General features: G+C 44.0%; 1 protein-coding gene across 1 annotated transcript in view; it reads right to left on the bottom strand.

The window, feature by feature from the left end:
- The window catches only part of LOC120986342 (aspartate aminotransferase, cytoplasmic-like), a 69,466-nt gene extending 47,529 nt beyond the window's left edge, over positions 1–21,937 (bottom strand). Inside the window, exons 1-4 of the mRNA XM_040414863.1 lie at positions 21,798–21,937; positions 18,667–18,804; positions 11,029–11,210; positions 10,694–10,811 (exon numbers count right to left, since the gene is read on the bottom strand). Of these exons, the coding sequence (XP_040270797.1) occupies positions 10,694–10,811; positions 11,029–11,210; positions 18,667–18,787 (421 nt within the window). The 5' untranslated portion in view covers positions 18,788–18,804; positions 21,798–21,937. The remainder of the gene's footprint in view (positions 1–10,693; positions 10,812–11,028; positions 11,211–18,666; positions 18,805–21,797) is intronic.
- Between the last annotated feature and the right edge of the window lie 1,569 nt (positions 21,938–23,506).

Here is a 23,506-nt window from a genome sequence, read left to right as displayed (position 1 = left end):
CGAGAGGGAACAGAATTTTGTGACCTGCCTGTTGCTTTTTGTGGCAAACAGATCTAACACCGGGGTCCCCCACATCTGGCAGATCTGGCTGAAAACGTGGTGATTTAGGGACAATTCAGTTTCTCTTATGAGATGTCGACTGAGATAATCGGCCACCACGTTCTTTTCCCCCTTGATATGTACCGCTGAACGGGACAGAAGGTTTCTTTCTGCCCAACAGAAAATGCTTTTTGATACTTCCGCCAGTGAGCGACTTCTGGTTCCCCCTTGTTTGTTTACGTACGCCACAACTGTAGTGTTGTCCGTCAATATTTTTACGTGCTTTGGGAGGCAGTTTTGAAAAGGGAAAGGAGAACTCTGTGGACAGCTGACAGTTCTTTTAAATTTGAGGAGGCGTCCTGCATGTTTTTTTCCCAGGATCCCTGAACTACTGATCCTGAGGAATGGCCTCCCCACCCTGAGTTGCTGGTGTCTGTTGTAATGACCATAACGTCTTTTGGGCGCCAGTGAACCCCTACGCTCAGGTTTCCCTTTATTCTCCACCAAGTTAGTGACGGTTTTACCTGTCTGGGAACGTGAATTTTTCTGTCTAGAGAGGAGTTCTTTCCGTCCCATGAGGATAGGAGAAAGGCCTGAAGGGCTCTTGTGTGACTTTGGGCCCACCTTACTGACGGGATTGCGGCCGTTAGCAGCCCCAGTACAGCCATGATGTCTCTTATCGAGGACCGATCCCTGCTGGAAAAAAGAGACACTGTTTGGATTAAGTGAGATTGTTTGTCCTGAGGAAGGAAAGACATTAGATGCCTTGAGTCCAACAGCACCCCTAAAAATACCCTTTCCTGATTGGGGATAAGGTTTGATTTTTTTGGATTTATTATCCACCCTTGATCTGTAAGACAGTCCCGGATTTGCTTGAGGTGTGATTGTAGAAGTTGGCGCGACTCCGCAAACACCAGAAAGTCGTCCAGGTATGGAACGATTTGTACCCCCTGAAGGTAAAGAAATTTTGTGACTTCTGAGATTATTTTTGAAAAAACTCTGGGAGCAGAGGATAGGCCGAAAGGAAGGGCTGTGAACTGAAAATGGGACAATTTTCCTTGATAATAAATTGCAATCCTTAGAAAACACGTGGTAATAAGCGTCCTGAAGGTCGACAGTGGCCATAAAGCAGTCCTGCGGAAGGATCTGTGTGGTAGATTTTATGGTCTCCATTTTGAATCTCTTGTAAATGATGGATTTGTTTAAGGACTTTAAATTTATTATTAGGCGAAAGGAGCAGTTTGTTTTTTTTAGCAAAAATATAGGGGAATAGAATCCTTCGCCGTGTTGTTCTTCTGGTACAGGGATGAGGACTCCTTTGAGGAGTAACGTAGTTATCTCTGACTCTAAGGACGCCTGTTTGTCGGGCTGCTGTATTTGGTTGACAAAAAAATGTTTTGAGGGTGGGGAAACAAACTCTAGCTTTAGGCCTTCTCTTATGGTACGAGTGACCCAAGGGGAGGCATAAATTTTTTGCCAGGCGGAGGAGAATTGTTTTAGTCTGCCCCCTACCTGGATCAGCATGTCACTGGGTAGGGCGGGTAGAGGCCTCTGGCTTAAAAAGGTATCCCTTTCCTCTACCTCTAGAAGGTTGCCATCTTTTTGATCCATCCCTTTTACTTTGATCCGCTCTAGACCTTTTTTGATTTTGAAAGGAACGCCTCTGTTGATAGTACCGATTATCAGATGGGAACCCTTTTTTTCTGTCGGAGGCCATCTCCCTCACATGGGATGGAGCATAGGCGGTTCTTAGATCCTGCGTCCCCCGTCCAGGAACGGAGCCATACCGCCCTACGGGTCGCATTGGCTAAAGCACTGCTTCTTGCAAAGAGTTTAACCAAGTCGGCCGAGGCATCCGCTAGAAAATTAGATGCTCTCTTTAAGGTGGGAAGGGAGTTCAAGATTTCCTCTCTGGACGTACCCCCTGACAGATTGCTCTCTAGCTGATCTAGCCACACAGAGGGTTCTGGCCGTACAAGTGGACGCTATATTGGGGCGCAACATTGCAGTATTTGTCTCCCAGGATTTGCTTAATAGATTTTTGCATTTTTTGTCCATCGGATCTTTCAGGAGACCCATATATCTTCAAAGGGCAGCGAGGATTTCTTTTAAATACGGGCCACCGGGGCATCTATTTTGGGAGTTTTGTCCCACAAATCAGAGTCAGACTCTGAAAAGGGGTATTTGACCTTGAAGGCGGCTGATACAGTCCACCTTTTATCAGGATCCCTCCATTCCCTAGAAAGACCGTAATTAGACTTACCGGTAATTCTGTTTCCTTGAGTCCACCATGACGGCTCTACTATGAGATTGACCCTTGACCTCTGTAGGGGCAGGAACACACAGAGTTTAAAAGGCCACCACCCACACTCACCCTCAGTGCTTTCCAAATTACCAAGTGGGTGTAGCCTTAACCTAGGCAAGTATATGAATATATACATTTTTTTTTTTTTTTTTTTTTTTTATATATATTTTTATTTTTATTTATTTATTTTTTTTTATTTTTTTTTTGAGTATTAATTCATACTCAACCCCTCCTTAAATCTCAGGGGGGGAAATCTGGGCCGTCATGGTGGACTCAAGGAAACAGAATTACCGGTAAGTCTAATTACGGTCTTTCCATTTCGTCCACCATGACGGCTCTACTATGAGAACTACCAGATTATTAAACAGGGTGGGTAACTGCTTGTAGAACCTTCTGACCGAAGGTTAAATCCGCAGAAGCTGACACATTAATCCGGTAATGTTTGATAAAAGTACTTATATTCGACCAGGTGGCTGCTTTACAAATCCTGTCAAGGGAGACACCTCCTCTTTCTGCCCATGAAGACGCCATAGCTCTTGTAGAGTGAGCTTTTATATTCGTGGGGCTATCTAGACCCGACTTCTGGTAGCAGCCAATAATAGTAGATCTGATCCATCTTCCGATCGTGGCTTTGGATGCCTTTTTCCCCCTGTTTGGACCCCCATACTGAACGAAAAGGTTATCATCTTTCCTAAATTCTTTTGTCAAGTCCAGGTATTGTATGATGGTATCCCGGACGTCCAGGAGCTGGAACTGATCTTGTGATGGGTCGTCCTTGGGAAAAGATGGAAGGATGATCTCTTGGTCTCTGTGAAAGTCCGACACCACTTTTGGGAGAAAGCCTGGATCTAAACGTAAAACTATTCTGTCCGTGAAGATCGTGAGGTATGGTTCCCTGCAGGACAGCGCCTGGATTTCACCCAGACGTCTGGCTGAAGTGATTGCCACTAGGAAGGCTGCTTTTAAAGATAGGTGTTTGAGAGATATATCCTGCGTAGGAGAAAAAGGCGAATTCGTAAGGTTTTTTAGGACCAAGTTTAGATCCCATTGAGGCGTCCTAGGGGTTAGGGAAGGTCTCAATCTTGAGGCAGCTTTTATGAACCTCCTTATCCACCTGTGACTGGCCAGGTCCGTATCATAACAAGCCCCCAAAGCAGAGATCTGTACTTTGAGAGTACTTGGTCTAAGGCCCAGATCTAACCCTCGTTGGAGGAAGTCTAGCACTTTTTTAATATTGGGAGAAGAGTTTACGGGAGGAGTCTGGCCAAGCCAACTACAATATTTTTTCCATATCTTAAGATATATTGCAGAAGTAACTTCTTTCCTGCTGGACTTAAGGGTGTTTATGACTTTCTCTGATATCCCTCTGCTTTTTAGGATTTCGCGTTCAGGATCCAGACCGATAGTCTGAAAAGACCTGGATTCTGGTGAAGAATTGGACCCTGAGAGATAATGTCCTCCCGTGGGGGGATTATCCAGGGTTCTTCCAGAGCTAGTTCTTTTAACACTGGGAACCAATTTCTTTTTGTCCAGTACGGGACAACCAGTATTACTGTTACTGGGTCCGATATTATTTTCTGCAGCACCCTGGGTATTAATGGCCAAGGGGGGAAGGCATAGGCTAGATCCCAAGACCACCTGACTGAAAATGCGTCTGTCGCCCAAGGGTTGTCTCTTGGGTTTAGGGAGCAAAAGGGATGGACCTTTGCGTTCTTTTTTGATGCAAACAGGTCTATCTTGGGGGTCCCCCACCTCCTGGTAATCTGCTCGAATACGATTGAGTTTAGGGCCCATTCCCCCGGATCTATGGTTACTCTGCTGAGAAAATCCGCCTGTATGTTTTCTGTACCCTTTAGATGGATAGCAGTGATGGATAGAACGTTCTTTTCCGCCCAGGAGAATATTTTTTCCGCCAATTCCTTTAAGCCTGATGATCGTGTGCCCCCCTGATGTTTCAGGTATGCTACGGCTGTTACGTTGTCCGAGAGGATTTTTAGGTGTTTTCCGGAGACCCTGTCCTGTGACACCTTCAGCACCTCCCAAATCGCCCTCAATTCTCTGTGATTTGAGGAACATTTTTTCATGGCGTCCGACCAAGTGCCCTGGTAATTTATCGAGCCTATTTTTGCTCCCCATCCTGTACCACTTGCATCCGTGTTTATTTGAATCTCCGGATCTTTTACCCAGGGTACACCCTTTTGCAGGTTTTCCTCTTTCATCCACCATTTTAAATCTGTTTTTACCTGACTCGGGATGGGGATTTTTTTCTCTAGAGAGCACTGTCTCTTGTCCCAAATTCTCAGGATCCAAGATTGGAGAATCCTGGTGTGGGCCTGAGACCAAGACACCGCTGTTATGCAGGAGGTCATTGTGCCTAGGAGGCTCATGGCATTGCGAATGGAGCACTGGGATTGACTTCGGAATTTTTGTGTTTTTTCCATAAACGACGTAACTTTTTCCCGAGGTAGGGATGTCACCTGGGAGACCGAGTCCAGTATTACCCCCAGAAATTTCATTTTGGTTGAGGGGACTAAACTTGATTTTTTCATGTTTATTACCCACCCCAGGTCTGAAAACCTGTGCATCAGGTCTCTGGTAATGCTGGTTGTCTCCTGCTCCGAGGGTCCCAGGACCAGAAAGTCGTCCAAGTATGGGAAAATTTTTATCCCTTCTGCTCTCAGAGGGGATATCATTTCTACTACTAGTTTTGTGAATACCCTTGGAGCAGATGAGATTCCAAAGGGTAACACGGTGAACTGGAAGTGTCTTACAACTCCTGAGCTGTCCACTAGGGCAAACCTGAGGAATTTTTGCGATGATCTGTTTATGGGGACGTGATAGTACGCGTCTTTTAAATCTATGGACGTCATGAAGTCTCCTGTTCTGATCAGGGGAATGATGGATGTTACAGATTCCATCCTGAATTTCCTGTATGCGACCGCTTTGTTTAATCCTTTTAGATTTAGAATAGTGCGGAAGGTACCATCTGGTTTTTGTACCAGAAATAGACTGGAATAATAACCCCTTCCTCTTTCTGTACTTGGGACTTCTGTCACAACGCCTGAGTCTATAAGTTGCAGGATACCCTGCCAGATTTTTTCTATTATTTTTGGGCTGTGAGAGGTTATTTTGAACCTCTTTGGAGGGACTGAGGAAAATTCTATCCGGTAGCCATCCCGAATTATATTTAGGGCCCATGGATTTTTTGTAATGGACTCCCACTGGGACAGAAAATTCTGCAGTCTTCCCCCTACTCTGGCGTCATTGTTTATCTTTATTTTGGGGGTTAAGAAGGAAACCTCTGCCTTTTCCCCCCTTCTGGTAACTCCACCTACCCCCCTTTCCTTTGCCCCGATAGGGTCTAGTTTGGGAGTTGGAGGAACGAAAGGGCTTCTTTTTGGTCTCTTCCGGGAACCCCTTTTTTTTGTCTGCAGCCTTTTCCAGGATAGAGTCTAATACGGGTCCAAAAACGTATTCCCCAGAAAACGCTATGGAGCATAGTTTTGCTTTTGATGCTCTATCCCCTCCCCAGGCTTTCATCCACAAAGCTCTCCTTGCGGAATTGGTGAGGCATCCGCCAAGAAGGCCGTGGCAGATTTGAGGAGTAGGATAGAGCTCAATATTTCCTCCCTAGGAGTCTTGTTTTTGATATGTTCTTCTAGTTCGTTAAGCCAAAAACACATAGATCTTGCGACCGATGTTGCGGCTATGTTGGTTTTGACCCCAAACATAGCCGTCTCCCAGGATTTCTTTAGGAGAGAGTCGGCTTTACTTTCCATTGGGTCCTGCAGTTGTGAAGAGTCCTCAAATGGGAGGGAAGTCTTCTTAACTACTTTCGCCACCTGGATATCAATTTTGGGGGTCTCGTTAAATAATTTGACGTCCGCTGGATCAAACAACAACCGGTTTCTGAATTCCCGAGATACCCCTAGTCTCCTCTCGGGGTCAGTCCACTCGTCTAAGATCATGTCCTTTAAATTTTCATTCATTGGGAAAACTTTTAACTTTTTTGCTCTGAGTCCCCCGAACATCTCATCTAAGACGGATCTTGGTTTTTTCACCTCCTCAATCCCCATGGTTGCTCTGACAGCTCCCAATAGCTCCTCCATATCCTCGGAAGAAAAGAAATATTTTTTATTATCTTCCATTATCTCCCCCTCTGATAGAACGTCAAAGTCCACATTCTGTCCAGAGGTGGAGGCCCCCTCGTCCATAATCTCCGAAACAGAGGAGGATGGGGCGGATAATCTAGGTTTTTTTGCAGCAGGAGGTGTAGACGGGGCTGATCTGAGGGAGGCCAAAGAGGACTTAATTTCGTTCTGAATAAGCGTTTTGACCTCAGACAAAATTGACGGCTGCTCCTCTTTTATAAGGTCTTTTATGCAGCTCTGGCAGAGCTTCTTTTTATAATTCTCGGGAAGCTTCTTATTACAAGTTGCACATCTTTGAACTTTAGACCTTGTTCTGGGCTCTTTAACTCCCTATAAAAGAGAGGAGCAGCCAGGTATCACTAGACGAACAGCAAGTAAGTCAAAAAAGGATACATCATTTTGTCTTTCCCCACAGGGGAACTCACTGTTGGAGTAGCCGAGGGAGTTTCAGAGTCCATCTGGGCTGTAGAGGCGTCCGGGGCTTCAGGAGCAGACATTAGTGCTGTATGCGCCAGGAGGAAGATCGGTGCCACTGCCTGTTTGAATCTGCCGCCAAAAGTAGTCAGTCCGGCGTCTGACGTCACTGCCGTGCGGCCGATCTAAGCCCCGCCCCTTCCGGTCTAAGCTCCGCCCCTTTCGCCTCCAGCCGCCGGGAGCAGAGAGTAATGCTGAGGCTTCCTGTCGGCGTTCAGCATGCTGCTTCCCTGCGGTCAGCTTCCTCAACATAGGGAAGGGGGACCGCACTGTGGGGAGGGATACAGGCTCCTGGTACAGAAGCGAGATCGGCTCCATATGAATCCCCTGCCCAGCTTTGGACCAGACCGCAGGAGGGCAGGGGACGAGGACGAATCCTCAGGTATTTTATAAAATAATAAACTTTTTCTTCACCTCCACCAGGAGGGCTCTCTGTGTGGTTGACCCCGTAGGGACAGGAAACACTGAGGGTGAGTGTGGGTGGTGGCCTTTTAAACTCTGTGTGTTCCTGCCCCTACAGAGGTCAAGGGTCAATCTCATAGTAGAGCCGTCATGGTGGACGAAATGGAAATAAGGGCTTTAATATTATTGTGGATGGGGAAGGATCTCTTCTTTTTTCCCCCAACCCCTGAAAAATCTGATCGTGAAGGGACTGAGTCTCTTTCACATCCTCCAAATTTAGGGTAGATTTGATATCTTTCAGTAGGGATTGTGTCTCTTCGGGAAAGCACAGAGGCCTCCCTGCAGCCTCCTCAGAGGATAAGGAGGCCTGATCATCCAGTAACTCCCCTTCATCTAGATCCACTTGGACTGATATTTCCAGATTTAGGGAACGGGAAGGCCCAGGGGAGGGCGCCAATTGTCTGGAATCAGCCGCAGCCTTAATTTCTTCTCTAATAAGGGTTTGTATGGACTCCACAAAGGAAGGGGATTCTTCTGAGATGACTCTTTCAATACATCTGGGGCAAAGGGTCTTTTTTGGATCCGACACCAAGCCTTTACGGCAACCACCACACTTTTTGCGCCCCGAATTACCTTTGGGTTTAAGCTTTCTGGACTCACTGTCCTAAAGGGAATAAAACAAAGTTTGTATAGGACAAAGGAGGGACCCAGAGTAAGGGTGGTGAGGGGTCAGTTTAGTAACATTATAGACACCCAGCGTGAAGGGGGAGGAGAGGTCAGGACCCCTTAACCCTATATCTCTATGTGGAAACATATAAAAGCATAGGGATAACTCCCCCTGGGAGGAGGCTTACCGGGCTTAGGGCCGAAACAGCGGGATCACCAGAGCGCTTTGACGATTCTCTGTCGCTGGAAGGCATCTCTGCAGATCGGCGGCGGTGATGGATGTGAGCTTCCTTTTAAATTTCCCGCCGCGCGCAGGAGCAGTCTTCCCGCGAAAATCTCTTGCCCAAGGAGATCTCGTCCGGTGACGTCACAACGCCCGATCCCGCGCGAGTTCCGGCGGACTCGCAAGCCCGGGGATGCCTGAGATTAGGGCTTACTCCGCAGGATCGAGGAAGGGAGGCAATGCATCCCTGGAGCCCCCAATCCCTGCACCAGCCCTCCTGAACCACAGGGAAAGACCAGGCTGGTGCGGTATCTAAATTCCTGGACAATCCCAGGAGTGGCTTCCACGCACGTCCGAGGACAGGAAACGACGACTGGTAAGGTAAGGGGAGGAGGCTCCTTAAATCCTGTACTTTCTCGTTGTTTCCTGTCCTGGAGGTGGGGACACCCTCCTGAGAATGCCGTTGTGGAGGCGCCGGGGAAAAAGTGTGTTTTTCAAACCCCAGAAAATGATGGGTGTATTTCTACCTTAAATTGCACACTGACTAATCCAGATGTTGTAGTTTTCCCCCCAAAAAATGGTGATTTGCAATGTCCCAACAGCTCAGATGCAGTGCTGGTGCACTGAGCATGCATAACATGGCCGCCGCCGCCACCCACCTAACTAACAGAATTCTAAAAGTAGTTTTTTTTTTGGTTAATGGCCTCAGGGCAGGGTAAAACTATTGTGTCCTGCACCCACACAACTATTTCTATGTAGATTGCCGAGTTAGATTCTCTCCTATTCTCTCCCTGAAATCACAAGTCCAGCAGCATCCTCTCCCTACACTTGTAACAGCAGAGTGACGTGCAGCGCTACATGACTCCAGCTTATATAGAGCCTGGGTCACATGCTGCTCTGGCCAATCACAGCCATGCCATTAGTAGGCATGGCTGTGATGGCCTCTTGGGGCAAGTAGTATGACTCTTGTTGATTGGCTGCTGTGCAGCCTTTCAAAAAGCGTCAAGAAAGCGCCGAACACCGAACACAAACTTTTACGGAAATGTTTGGGTTCGGGTCCGGGGTCTAAAAATCCTAAAGTTCGGTACGAACCCGAACTTTACAGTTCGGGTTCGCTCAACCCTACTTATAACGAATGAATAGGCCAATATGGTTCCCATTCATTTCCTATAAGTCAAACTGCACAGACACTAGTTTACCATTTCCATTTCTTAGTGGATAAGTATCTTCGTATCCACCATCCATACCCCCAGTGGATTAACAGATTACAAAATGTGCATGGGAAGTGGCATAATACAATCATTATATTGCATACCAATCCTGTTAAAGGGACTGTGTCATCAGAAAATTACCTATTGTTTAAATATCACTTTTTATGTTTAACATACAGTATTTGAAATAAATTTTGATGGTTATTTTTAATATCAACATCTATATTTGAACAAAAACCCTAAAATCTTGCAGTTTTTGCACTGGCCGCCAAGCCTAATAACAGGAGCCCACTTCTTGTTCTGTACAGATCACTTTACTACAGTTATCTGCTTATCTATACACAGAGGTGATATCATTACAGTCAGGATTAGAATGACAGATAACCCAGGATTCTCCATTCACAATAGGCGATTGTCAGAGCTTCTCTATTCTTTCCTCGTACAATGACTCCGCACAGGGCACAGAACATGCCTATAAAACTTTTCCATAGAAGTCAATGGGGTCCCCTTCTGACCTTTGCGTTTATGGACCGTGGGGCTGCCGTAAAGCAGTTTTCTTAATGGTTTCTAAATGCTGTTAAGAACAGCTCAGGCAAGATGGCCGTCCCCAAAATCATGTTCAGGAAATAGAATAAAGAAATCTGCAATCAGAAGATAAAGGGTTTTAACCCTTTCAAGACCAGGGGATTTTCCATTTTTTCATTTTCGTTTTTTTACTCCCTGCCTTCCCAAGACATAACTTTTTTTTATTTTTTCAATCACTCAGCCATATGAGGGCTTGTTTTTTTTGCGGGACAACATGCACGTTCTAATGGCATCATTTACGGTTGCATAGAATGTGGTGGGAAGCAGAAGAAAAATTCCAAGTGGGGTGCAATTATTGAAAAAAACACAAAAAAAAAACAGTTCCGCCACAGTTTTTATACGTTTCCTAGGCGGTAAAACGGACCTGTTACTTTTGTTCTGCAGGTCAGTGCGATTACGGAAATACCACATATGTATAGTTTTTCTTGCATTTTAATACTGGCTTGGGGCAGCCAGGAAGGGGTTAACTGGCAGATAAACATTTTGGCGACATTTCTTTTAACCTCTAAACACCGTTCCACCTAATGTACACAATGCGGTTCAAAATGGCTGGTGGACATAAAAGTTTTGCCCATGTTTCTCATGGCAGGCGTAAAGATACAGAGGTGCCGGCCTTATCTATGAAAATGGGGCTTACCATGAGCAAGCAGAGCAAGACAGATTGAAGTTTCCTGATTGATATTATGCCAGCGATTTAGGAACTCCGCTCCTATTCTGAAAGCCCCGGTAGATCCTGGGGTTTGTACACCACTTGCCTGACAGAAGAAAAAAAAGGGGGAAATAAAAATTAGTTTTCCTTAGTTTATCACCAGCAAATCATCGTAGTATTTGGTGGGTTTTGGAAAAAAGACAAAGTTTTACAACTATTGCTCATTTACACCCCCGACATAAACAATTTCAGCTCTATCAATTGACTAAGCCACTAAGGTAATCACTATGGAGGTTGCAGAGATTCCTCGAAATATCACTTACCCTATTTCGTAAGATAGCTTTGCTGTTCTTCCCAAGAGCAAACTCTGTAGCTCCTCGGATGAACTCTGGTGCTCCGGCGACTGGCAGATGCTCATAACTTCTTGTTGGGTCATTGACTATCTGGAGATAGGCCTTCTTCACTGGCAACGGAACCCATGGTTGGCCATCCTCAGATAAGAGGGCTATTAAAAAAAAAATATATATGATAGAATATGATAGACATGCGTCCCATTTAATGGGACATTCTGCCCCCACAGACCAAAATAAACATGGCATGGCATAATGCTTTCCATATCTACATAGAGCAAACATTGGCAATGCCTCACTAACACTTTCAGCCCCAGAGGTGTTTTTTGTTTTTGTTTTTCACTCCCTGCCTTTCTGAGGCGACAAAGTTTTTATTTTACCATTGACATACCAGTATGAGGGCTTATGTTTGTGGGACAAGTTGTACTTTCTGATGGCATAATTTAATATTGCATAGGATCCAAACGGATTGAAACTGGAAAAAAAACAACATTCTGCAACAGTTTTTTTAATGGTGTTCCGTATACAGTAAAACGGACCTGTTATTTTCCTTCTCCGGGTCAGTACGATTACGGTGATACCACATATGTATCGGTTTTTTTTCTGACAGACACTGCAATTAACTAAGGAGGCGATATAGAAATTTGCATCTATCAATATGTAAAGACTCTTAACTTTATAAAGGATAAAGCTCAAAAATATTAAAAAGAAAACAAAAACTTTATTGGAATTTATGATAAAAATCTCAGTTTCAAATGGCTGTCTACCTCTTTTTTATATAGCGGTGGGGAAACTTCACATAACCACCAAACCCACCACCACACCCTAATCTTAACGGGTGTAGGTTGGTGGCTTATTTTTATATAGTTCCCACTTCTATGAAGGCAAGGGACACTCGGCACACTGACCAATATATATCCAAACATCAGCGTTTCCCATTTATGATCCCCTGAGCCTAACTCTGTGCTCACTTGAACCAATGGCAGCATAGGTTTGCTACTTACGTGTTGTCCGTGTGAAAGGGGCCTAACTAGGGACTGAACGCAGGGCGAGTATTCCACGCGGATGCGATGCGCGAGTTGAACGCATTGCACCCGCACTGAATCCCGACCCATTAATTTCTATGGGGCTGTGCACACGAGCGGTGATTTTTACGCATCACTTGTGCGTTGCGTGAAAATCGCAGCATGCTCCTCTTTGTGCGTTTTTCACGTAATGCAAGCCCCATAGAAATGAATGGGGTTGCGTGAAAATCGCAAGCATCCGCAAGCAAGTGCGGATGTGGTGCGATTTTCACGCACGGTTGCTAGGAGACGATCGGGATGGGGACCCGATCATTATTATTTTCCCTTAGAACATGGTTATAAAGGGAAAATAATAGCATTCTGAATACAGAATTCATAGTAAAATAGGGCTGGAGGGGTTAAAAAAAATAAAATAATAATAATTAAACTCACCTTAATCCACTTGCTCACGCAGCCCGGCTTCTCTTCTGTCTTCTATTTTGCTGTGTGCAGGAAAAGGACCTATGATGACGTCACTCCGGTCATCACATGGTCCATCACATGATCTTTTACCATGGTGATGGATCATGTGATGGACCATGTGATCACCGGAGTGACGTCACCACAGGTCCTTTTCCTGCACACAGCAAAAAAGACGACAGAAGAGATGCCAGGCTGTGCGATCAAGTGGATTAAGGAGAGTTTAATTAGTTATCTTTTTTTAACCCCTCCAGCCCTATTGTACTATGCATTCTGTATTCAGAATGCTATTATTTTCCCTTATAACCATGTTATAAGGGAAAATAATACAATCTACAGAACACCGATCCCAAGCCTGAATTTCTGTGAAGAAGTTCGGGTTTGGGTACCAAACATGCACGATTTTTCTCACGCTAGTGCAAAACATATTACAATGTTTTGCACTCGCGCGGAAAAATCGCGAATGTTCCCGCAACGCCCGTGTGAAAGAGGCCTTACATAGCTCTCAGTACAAATAGGCTACATGTGTAACTTGTTTCATAACTCACGTCTTCCTCGACGAGGAGTCAGCGCGTGTACTGAAACAAAATAACAAATCAGATAAGCGCTGGACTCCTCTCATATGTTGCGTGCAGTTAAAAGTAGCCACCGGCACTATGATGGCCGTGGAACGGTCGGCAAATCCCGCTCCTTATAAGCAAGTAGCCACTCCCGGCGGAGGTTCGCAGCAGTGCGTCTTTGGGGAAATAGTACAATGAAGAGCTGGGTAATCAGATCGATCTATTCATCAACTAACAGCATGCTACCTAATGAATAGACAATATACTCTGTAGTGACATAACTACATATGATACCTCCCTAAAATAGGGAAATCATCAAAAATTACCATTGTGTTTACATTAGCATGATCAAGAGATAACCCAATACACAGATGCGGTAAACATCAATGTAGGAGAGGGGAGTTATCCAATATCAAAGAATATCACTGTATGCGCTTCCAGCGTGGCTCAATTACCAATCAGCCCCACATCTGGAATCAGCAACAGTAATTTGCAAGAATGAAATAAAGAAACAAACATATGAAAATAAAAATATATAGAGAACTAGAAAAGCTACAATTTCTGGGGAAATTGTGTGAACTGTTCTTGCCTCCACCAGTAGTCTTCAACTGGATTGGGCGGAGTAACTGGGTTGAGTGGCTTGAGTAACTGTGGAAAGGTTGGACTAGGCAGGGTAACTTTATGGAGTGGGCAGAGTGAGTAAAGATAGTAAACATTACACTTACCAATTGATTGATCAAATTTAAAAAGTGCACATGGCAAGCTTGATAGAGGGAGAAATGCATTTCAACTTTTATTTATTTATATAGCACATTTAACTGCATTGTCGTTGCCCAAAGTGCTTCGCAGTTACATTAAAACATACATTTATAAAAACATTAGCAGCCAATTTGTGTAGGTGGGCTTGAAAATGAGGGAGTGGTGACAGTTTAGAAATCATGTCCTGACTTTTCAGCTCACACTCGAGCTTTTGTCACTCTGCTGGCTGCTCACACACCTGGGTTCCTATGGAAACTCACTCTACAGCAAGGGCTGAGAAGAGCGGTTAAAAACTAACTGCTCCAACTTGCTCACTTCACTGGCGGTTGGGTTGCCATCTTCAAACGGTTGCAGTTTAAAAATTAAACAAGAGGCAACCTTGTCGCGGTAAGTGGGCCTATGCGCTTTGATCAAACTGTATACTAATTGTCTCTTTATAGTGCACAGTAAATGATTTATAGCATCGCTGTATAGCCATGTTTTATCAAAAGAAATGCTGAAAATTGTAAACATTGGTCATATCAGAAGCATAGGAATGAGGATGTGCGATTTAGATTCACTCCATATTATTAATTAAAAATTATAAATCCTACAGCGAAGAGCTTTATATTGTGAGAATCACAAGACACAGACCTACATTTGATGTCTCTGAAATATTAAAAATGAAGGCACAGTCGCAGTTTAGAAATTGCCCTTTAAATTTGAGGTGGCTAGAGTGGAGTTTCAATGAATGTCAATTGGCGTCGTGAGTTGCAAGCAAATGGTCATATTGTGAAAACTATCAGGACTATGGCTTAGCCGTGGACATTTTTAGTGGCAGCAGGGATAGCTGAACGCTTTGATACAAGATTTGTGTAGGTGGGCTTGAAAATGATGGAGTGGTGGCAGTATAGATATCATGTCCTGATTTTTCAGCTCACACTCTAGTTTTGAACATTCCGCCATTCATTCCTATGGGACCAATTTCGCCACAAAAACACCGATTTTTTGTGAACCATTCGGCAAAACGTTCCACAAAGTATTAGCACACCAATCGGGAACAATCCGCATGTTTCGGTATATTACTGTCTATGTAGTGTAAAAACTGTGGGAGGAGTTAGGGTGGTAAATTTGGCTATAATAATAAGAATATATATATGTGAGGTAACAGTAAGTGGTCTTGCCATGCAAGAACACTTAATTAGGGACATACATCACAGGCCCTAGATATCCATAATTTCTAGCCTAGGGAAGTACAATAAAGATGGACGCACACCTTCCCTATGAACCGATTCCATCATCATAGTCATATAAAGCAGGTGTAGGATATAAACTCATTTAGTCCATTAGGTTTTACATTATGGAGTCTAAGTGTCCACTCAGCTACTTTCCGTAGCAGAAGGTTATCAATGTCCCCTCCTCTTGGCGATGGCCTAACATGTTCAATCCCCTGGAAGCTTATACAGTTAAAACTTCTTGCATGATGTTTCAGCATACAGTATGTTGTGCTACCGGGGTATCATCCTGTTTGGTAATGTTGGATAGGTGTTCTACTATCCATCTTCTAAATTCCCTCTTGGTCTTACCCACATATTGCTTTTGGCAAATATACGTGGCTACTTACACTACACCACTAAATCTCCCACAACCGGGTCAGATTTAAGGATACCCCATGAATCCTAAAGTATCTTCCATATATCTTTGTGTGCCAAATCGAATGTTCCAATGATTTTCATTTGCTCGTCATCAATGTCCCATTTCTTGGGATACAGTAAACTCTCCCTATTTCAACCAGCTGCATGCTGGTATGCCCTCTTAAGAGAGAACAGCGGATAGACTCTTTGCGTAAACCTCCTTTGGAGATCACTTGCGGGAGATTGGTAGCCTAACAGAAAAGATCAGCATCTATGTAGACAGAATCCTGAGGCCATTTGTAGTCAGTTTGCCGGCTTATGTACGGGACACAATGGATGTGCTAAGGCACCTCAATGACATACACTGTAAAAAAAGATACATTTTTAGACAGCTTAGATGTTGAGTCTCTATACAGTTCGATCCCCCACGATAAAGGTTGTGAGGTGATCAGAGCTTTTATGGCTGAAAGAGGTACACATCTGGTGTTGCACAATGAGTTTGTGGCGGAGCTACTGCAATTGATCTTGAGGCGTAACACATTCTCCTTCGATCGTGATATCTACCACCAGCTCAGGGGTATGGCATTGGGGAGCCCAAGTGCCCCAACTTATGCCAAACTGTACCTGGGCTGGTGGGAGAAGGAGATTGTATTCGGTGAAGTGATGGCTATATGGACCTCGTCCATTGCGTTATGGATGAGGTTCATTGATGATGTATTCAAAATGGGGAGAGGCACTAAGATCGAATTTGAGGGATTTGTTTCCTCGTTAAATCTGAATGAGCTGGGGCTATATTTCACATATGAAATCAGTGATACCCACCTTACATTTGCCATCAGCATTGACAAGTCGAGGAAAATAGTTACTAAGATGTTTCGTAACTCTACAGCTACCAATTCCCTAGTACAATGGGACAGTGGACATCCAATCCCACTAAAACAGGGCATTCCCAAGGGCCAATATTTAAGGGCCCGATGGAATTGCTCAGAATGGGCAGACTTAAAGATAACAGCAAGTGATCTCCAAAGAAGGTTTACGCAAAGAGGCTATCCACTGTCCTCTCCTAAGAGGGCATACCAGCATGCAGCTGGTTGAAATAGGGAGAGTTTACTGTATCCCAAGAAATGGGACATTGATAACGAGCAAATGAGAATCATTGGAACATTCGATTTGGCACACAAAGAGGTTCGGGAGATACTTCAGGATTCATGGGGTATACTGAAATCTAACCGATTTAGTGGGTGATTGCCACCTCTTAGGTAGGTGATTTGTGAGTAATCTGAGGGACAGATTGGTTCATAGTGCATTCAGGACCCCCACCAATGACACTTGGCTCCCAAAAAAAAAAAAAACATGTGGCACCTTTAGGTGTGGTAACTTTGTTGCCTGCAAGGTTATCAAAAAAAGGCAGCACAGTTACCAGCTCTGTGGTGGGACGTAACTACAGCATTAGATCATTCATCAACTGTAAAACGGTAGGTGTAGTGTAAGTAGCCACATGTATTTGCCAAAAGCAATGTGTGGGTAAGACCAAGAGGGAATTTAGAAGACGGATAGGGGAACACCTATCCAACATTACTAAGCAGGATGATACCCCGGTAGCACAACATATGCTGAAACATCATGCAGTAAGGTTTGACTGTATAAGCTTCCAGGGGATTGAACATGTTAGGCCATCACCAAGAGGAGGGGACATTGATAACCTTCTGCTACGGAAAGAAGCTGAGTGGACATTTAGACTCCATACTGTAAAACCTAATGGACTAAATGAGTTTATATCATACACCTGCTTTATATGACTATGATGATGGAATCGGTTCATAGGGAAGGTGTGTGTCCATCTTTAATCTAGGATATCTAGGGAGTTGGGGCCTGTGATGTATGTCCCTTATTCTTTATATATTTTTATTTTCATGTTTCCGTTTCTTTATTTCATTCTTGCGAATTACTGTTGCCAATTCCAGATGTGGGGCTGATTGGTAATTGAGCCACGCTGGAGGCGCATACAGTGATATTCTTTGATATTGGATAACTCCTCTCCTACATTGATGTTTACCGCATCTGTGTATTGGGTTATCTCTTGATCATGCTAGATGTAAGCACAATGGTCATTTTTGATGATTTCCCCATTTTAGGGAGGTATCATATGTAGCCATGTCACTACAGTGTATATTGTCTATTCACTAGGTGGCATGCTGTTAGTTGATGAAGACTGGGGCAACACTTGATTTAAGTAGCAACCCTATGCTGCCATTGGTTCAAGTGAGCGCAGAGTTAGGCTCAGGGGATCATAAGTGGGCAAGCGCTGATGTTTGGATATATATTGGTCAGGTGTGCTGAGTGTCCCTTGCCCTTATAGAAGTGGGAACTATATAAAAATAAGCCACCAACCTACACCCGTTAAGAATAGGGTGTGATGGTGGGTTTGGTGGTTATGTGAAGTTTCCCCACCGCTATATATGAAAGAGGAAGGCAGCCATTTGACAGACACTGCACAAAAAAAATAGCCTAGCACATAATATAAGCTTCTCTATGGGTCCCTGGAGAGTAGCTTTCCCAACTCCATCTCCTCACTAACCTGAGTCTGGCTGTAAGACAACGGACTGCAGCAGGAGCCTCCCCCTCTGCTCTGACTAGGAGATCAAAAAGGATCATTATGGTGCACCAGCTCCGGGGGCCTCCATTTGAGGGTGAAACATGACCAGTTGAGTATGACATTAGCCTTTGTGTTCTCTGCAGAATTTCTATGAGGGCTCATGCACACAGCAGTATGTGTTTTGCCATCGCATATCTGCAAAACACGGCCAACGTCTGAGTGCATGCCGCCACTTTTTTACTCCATGTCCTATTCTTGTCTGCAATACAGACAAGAATACATGTTCTATATTTTTGCAGGGGTGCGGAACAGACTTAAGGATGCGGACAGCACAAGGGCGTGCTGTCCACATCTTTTGTGGCCCCATTGAAATGAACAGGTCCGCACCCGATCAGCTTAAAATAGACCAAAACTACAGCCATGTGCATGAGCCCTAAGACTGCTTGTTTTAGGATCAAAATTTGAGAAGCTTTATTTCTAGGTTCAGTCTTCCTTTAAAGATCGGTCACTATGATGCGCTGCCTTGTTTAAGGAGGGTTCTAAATTGGTCATAAAAAATGAATGATGTTGTATGATGAAGTTTCAGTTCTTCACATTACCTCTGTGTCCAAGGAAAACTTTTCTTCTGTCCCTGTCTTTATGATAAGCCTCTTCCTGCTGCTGATCTTTATCCTTTATAGACTTAGGAACATCGAGGAACACGGAGAGGGTTGTCATCATTTCTTCCCTGAGGAGCACTGAAGAACATTCAGTAGGAGATGGATGGAAGACGATATACATTAACTGTAGAATCAGACACTAGGTTTGTTTGTTGTCCTTTACCATGGAAACATATAGGCCAGTATAGGAGCACTAGATACAAAATGATAGAGGATTATTAATATTAAAATTACTTTGACATTTTGAACTAAAACAATAGCTAATTTGTAGCAAATGATTTTCCTTTAGTGAGAAATTTAGAACAAATAAGGAAAAAGCTGGATAATATTAGGTCATAATACATTTTACATTGCTGTTCCTTATTATACATGCCTTCCTGAAAGCTATGGAGATGCTTAGCATTGCCCTATAGGGAGGACACATAGGCATATTCGCTAGTTACTCCATACACAGACCATGAAAAAAACACCATAGAGACTCTAAAAATGGTCTCCAATCCAATATACATGAAGGTTAACCTCTTAAATGGAGTGGTCCCCATTGACCATCAAAGAGTCAGCATTAGGATGCAGCTAATTTTGGCATTCAGGATAGTTTTCTGTACTTACTAAATACTATAAAGTTCTACAACTGTTTAACAAGATCTCTGCTTGCTGTCACTGAATGAAATGTTTGGTTACTTAAGTCCAGAGTCCTTAAACTTGTACAGACCTAGTATTTTTCATATCTAAAAATATGTTGCAATATATACAGTCTAGTCCCTAGGTTCTCAGCCTGTGGGATGTATACCCTAGGTCAGTGATGGCTAACCTCCAGCACTCCAGTTGTGATGAAACTACAACTCCCAGCATGCTCCATTCATTTTTATGGCATTCTGAGAACAGCCAAGCAAGTGTGCATCTTGGTAGTCGTAGTTTTACCACTGCTGGAGGTTAGCCATCAGAGCCATAGGGGGTACTTGCACTGTGTTCATAGTAGGCAGGACAGAGTCTTATTATAGCCTTAGGGGCCATTTAAAATACTTGGTATAGGATTATACAGTCTGGGCTTCAGGTTGACATCTCCTACCTATGTTAATACCATACATTCTACCAAGCAGATAAGATAGAGACAATTTGAGCTAGTGATGTTTAGTAAGGCCTCATGCACACGACCGTTGTTTGGGTCCGCATCCGAGCCCCCGTTTTGGCGACTCGGATGCGGACCCATTCACTTCAATGGGGCCGCAAAAAATGCGGACAGCACTCCGTGTGCTGTCCGCATCCGTTGCTCCGCTACACGGCCCCGCTAAAAAAATATAACATGTCCTATTCTTGTCCGCGCTTTGCGGACAAGAATAGGCATTTATATTGCCGGCACCCATTCCGTTCCGCAAATTGCGAAAGGCAACACAGGCGGCTTCCGTTTTTTTGCGGATCCGCAAAAAACAGCACGGTCGTGTGCATGAGGCCTACGGATGAGCGAAGCGAGTTTTGGATCCAAGATCCGAAGTCGCTTTTCTCCAAGCTTCGTTTTAATGCTGTACGGAGATCCGTCACGAGACTTCGACGAATAACTTCAGCATATAAATGATTAAACTTGAAAACAGGTATCTGAAGTTGGCTTCGGGACCAATTGCTACTTCAGTACCAAAGCAGACTTCCGAACCAAGTTTTAAAATGGTTTTCAAGTTGAAAAATCAAATCCCGAAGTTATTCATCGAATCCCCCGAGATTTCGGTAATAACAAATTAGCGTCGCAGGAGCCCATACATTTTAATGCTGTACGGAGACTGATCTCCGTACAGCATTAAAACAAAGTTTGGAGCAAAGCAACTTCGGATCTTGGATCTGAAACTCGCTTTCCTCATCCCTAATGTTTAGGTCACTGAGGATTGTCGGCCACTTATAATGCTGTTCTAACACCTCTTCTGAGGCAGTTTAATCACATTTAATGGTTTCAGTCACGCAAATGCAATCAACAGCTTACTCCATGACTGAAACATGAGTCACAAGTATTTAATGCTAGATAATTCTAACCATTCTAACTGAGGAAGCCAGTTGGCTGACTGCCAAAAAGTCTTCAAGAAAAAATAAAAATTACAACAAATCCAGTTGCTGCAACTTCTTACTACTGATATACGATGAAAGCCTTCACAGACACTGGATGTTATTATAGCCAATCTTTAGATATGAGAGGTATTTGGAGATCCAAAGGATGAAAATGTGTATGGACCGATTGTGCACATTCACTGACAAAAAGTAAAAAAAAAAAATATCAATATAGTAGAATTATAAAACTGAACAACCCATCTGGGGCTGTCTACTATCTCGAGAACAGGGCCCAAAAAGTACAGGGAGAGCAGCCAAGCATGTGTGACCACGGTCCATTCTCCATTATGGGAGTTCTGAAAAAAGCAGAGCGCTGGTTCTGCCGTTTTCGGCACTAGCATAAGGGTGCCTTCGCACGCGGCAGATTTTGTTGCGGAATTTCCCGTGCCTGAAAATCGGTTCCATTCATTTTTAACCGATTTTCAGGCGCAGAAAACTCTGCAACAAAATCTGCCACGTGTGAAGGCAGCCTCACAGTAAATAGAGAGCAAGGGTGGTGTGTTCTTCTCATCGGGGGCCCCATTCTGGAAACAGGAGTTGGTCCCGGAGGTGGGACCCGCACCTGACATGGATGACATATCCTAGCAGTATGCCATAAGTGTCCCAGATGTGCCAACCCCTTTAAGATCTACAGTGGTCTTACCTCAGGGAATCTTACCAATCCCGATAAAGAAAGGGAATAGCTCCCTTCCACTCCATCGATAGGTACAGGCAACGCCATTCAAATAAACAGGGCTCTGTTGTAGTTGCCTGCACAGAGGGTGTCTGACAAAAATTGTTAAAGTGGCTACAGCACCTTTATCATGACCAATGGAGATCCCGGTGATTAGATCTCCACCAATGAGTGATTACTTGAAATAGTGGGAAACCCACTTTAGCACTGTTGAAATCCTCCTCAGCATGGTACACCTAGGTATATGGTAGGGAAAATGTCCATGTCACAGGAGCAAAGGTAAATGAAAACATTTTAGATACCTTACCGTTTGCACTAGAAAGTTCTGTTCCTGTGGGTTCATCTAGTCTATGGTTCAGCACATTCCTGTGCACCTTCAGGGACAAGTCTTCAGGCTCATTCCTCCACAGTGTACACAGCGTTATCAGGTGGATCTCCTGTACACAGCCTCCGGCCACCCGTTACTCCTTTGAGCCTCCAGACTATGGCAGTCAATGTTTCAGTTCCTTTATGTCGTTGGTAACGGAACATGAATGACTGGTAGTCACCAAGGTGATCTGATAACATAGCCTCGGGGTGGGGGAGGTGTAATGACATTGTGAAGCACAAGACATTCACAGAACAAGTGCCAAAAACATGGTGTAATGCGATATACAGGGAGTGCAGAATTATTAGGCAAGTTGTATTTTTGAGGATTAATTTTATTATTGAACAACAACCATGTTCTCAATGAACTCAAAAAACTCATTAATATCAAAGCTGAATATTTTTGGAAGTAGTTTTTAGTTTGTTTTTAGTTTTAGCTATTTTAGGGGGATATCTGTGTGTGCAGGTGACTATTACTGTGCATAATTATTAGGCAACTTAACAAAAAACAAATATATACCCATTTCAATTATTTATTTTTACCAGTGAAACCAATATAACATCTCAACATTCACAAATATACATTTCTGACATTCAAAAACAAAACAAAAACAAATCAGTGACCAATATAGCCACCTTTCTTTGCAAGGACACTCAAAAGCCTGCCATCCATGGATTCTGTCAGTGTTTTGATCTGTTCACCATCGACATTGCGTGCAGCAGCAACCACAGCTTCCCAGACACTGTTCAGAGAGGTGTACTGTTTTCCCTCCTTGTAAATCTCACATTTGATGATGGACCACAGGTTCTCAATGGGGTTCAGATCAGGTGAACAAGGAGGCCATGTCATTAGATTTTCTTCTTTTATACCCTTTCTTGCCAGCCACGCTGTGGAGTACTTGGACGCGTGTGATGGAGCATTGTCCTGCATGAAAATCATGTTTTTCTTGAAGGATGCAGACTTCTTCCTGTACCACTGCTTGAAGAAGGTGTCTTCCAGAAACTGGCAGTAGGACTGGGAGTTGAGCTTGACTCCATCCTCAACCCGAAAAGGCCCCACAAGCTCATCTTTGATGATACCAGCCCAAACCAGTACTCCACCTCCACCTTGCTGGCGTCTGAGTCGGACTGGAGCTCTCTGCCCTTTACCAATCCAGCCACGGGCCCATCCATCTGGCCCATCAAGACTCACTCTCATTTCATCAGTCCATAAAACCTTAGAAAAATCAGTCTTGAGATATTTCTTGGCCCAGTCTTGACGTTTCAGCTTGTGTGTCTTGTTCAGTGGTGGTCGTCTTTCAGCCTTTCTTACCTTGGCCATGTCTCTGAGTATTGCACACCTTGTGCTTTTGGGCACTCCAGTGATGTTGCAGCTCTGAAATATGGCCAAACTGGTGGCAAGTGGCATCTTGGCAGCTGCACGCTTGACTTTTCTCAGTTCATGGGCAGTTATTTTGCGCCTTGGTTTTTCCACACGCTTCTTGCGACCCTGTTGACTATTTTGAATGAAACGCTTGATTGTTCGATGATCACGCTTCAGAAGCTTTGCAATTTTAAGAGTGCTGCATCCCTCTGCAAGATATCTCACTATTTTTGACTTTTCTGAGCCTGTCAAGTCCTTCTTTTGACCCATTTTGCCAAAGGAAAGGA

The sequence above is a fragment of the Bufo bufo genome, chromosome 1 (genome assembly GCF_905171765.1).
Source record: "Bufo bufo chromosome 1, aBufBuf1.1, whole genome shotgun sequence".
NCBI classification, from domain to species: Eukaryota; Metazoa; Chordata; class Amphibia; order Anura; family Bufonidae; genus Bufo; species Bufo bufo.
Note: the sequence above shows the minus strand (reverse complement) of the source record. Positions and strands in the feature narration are given on the sequence as shown.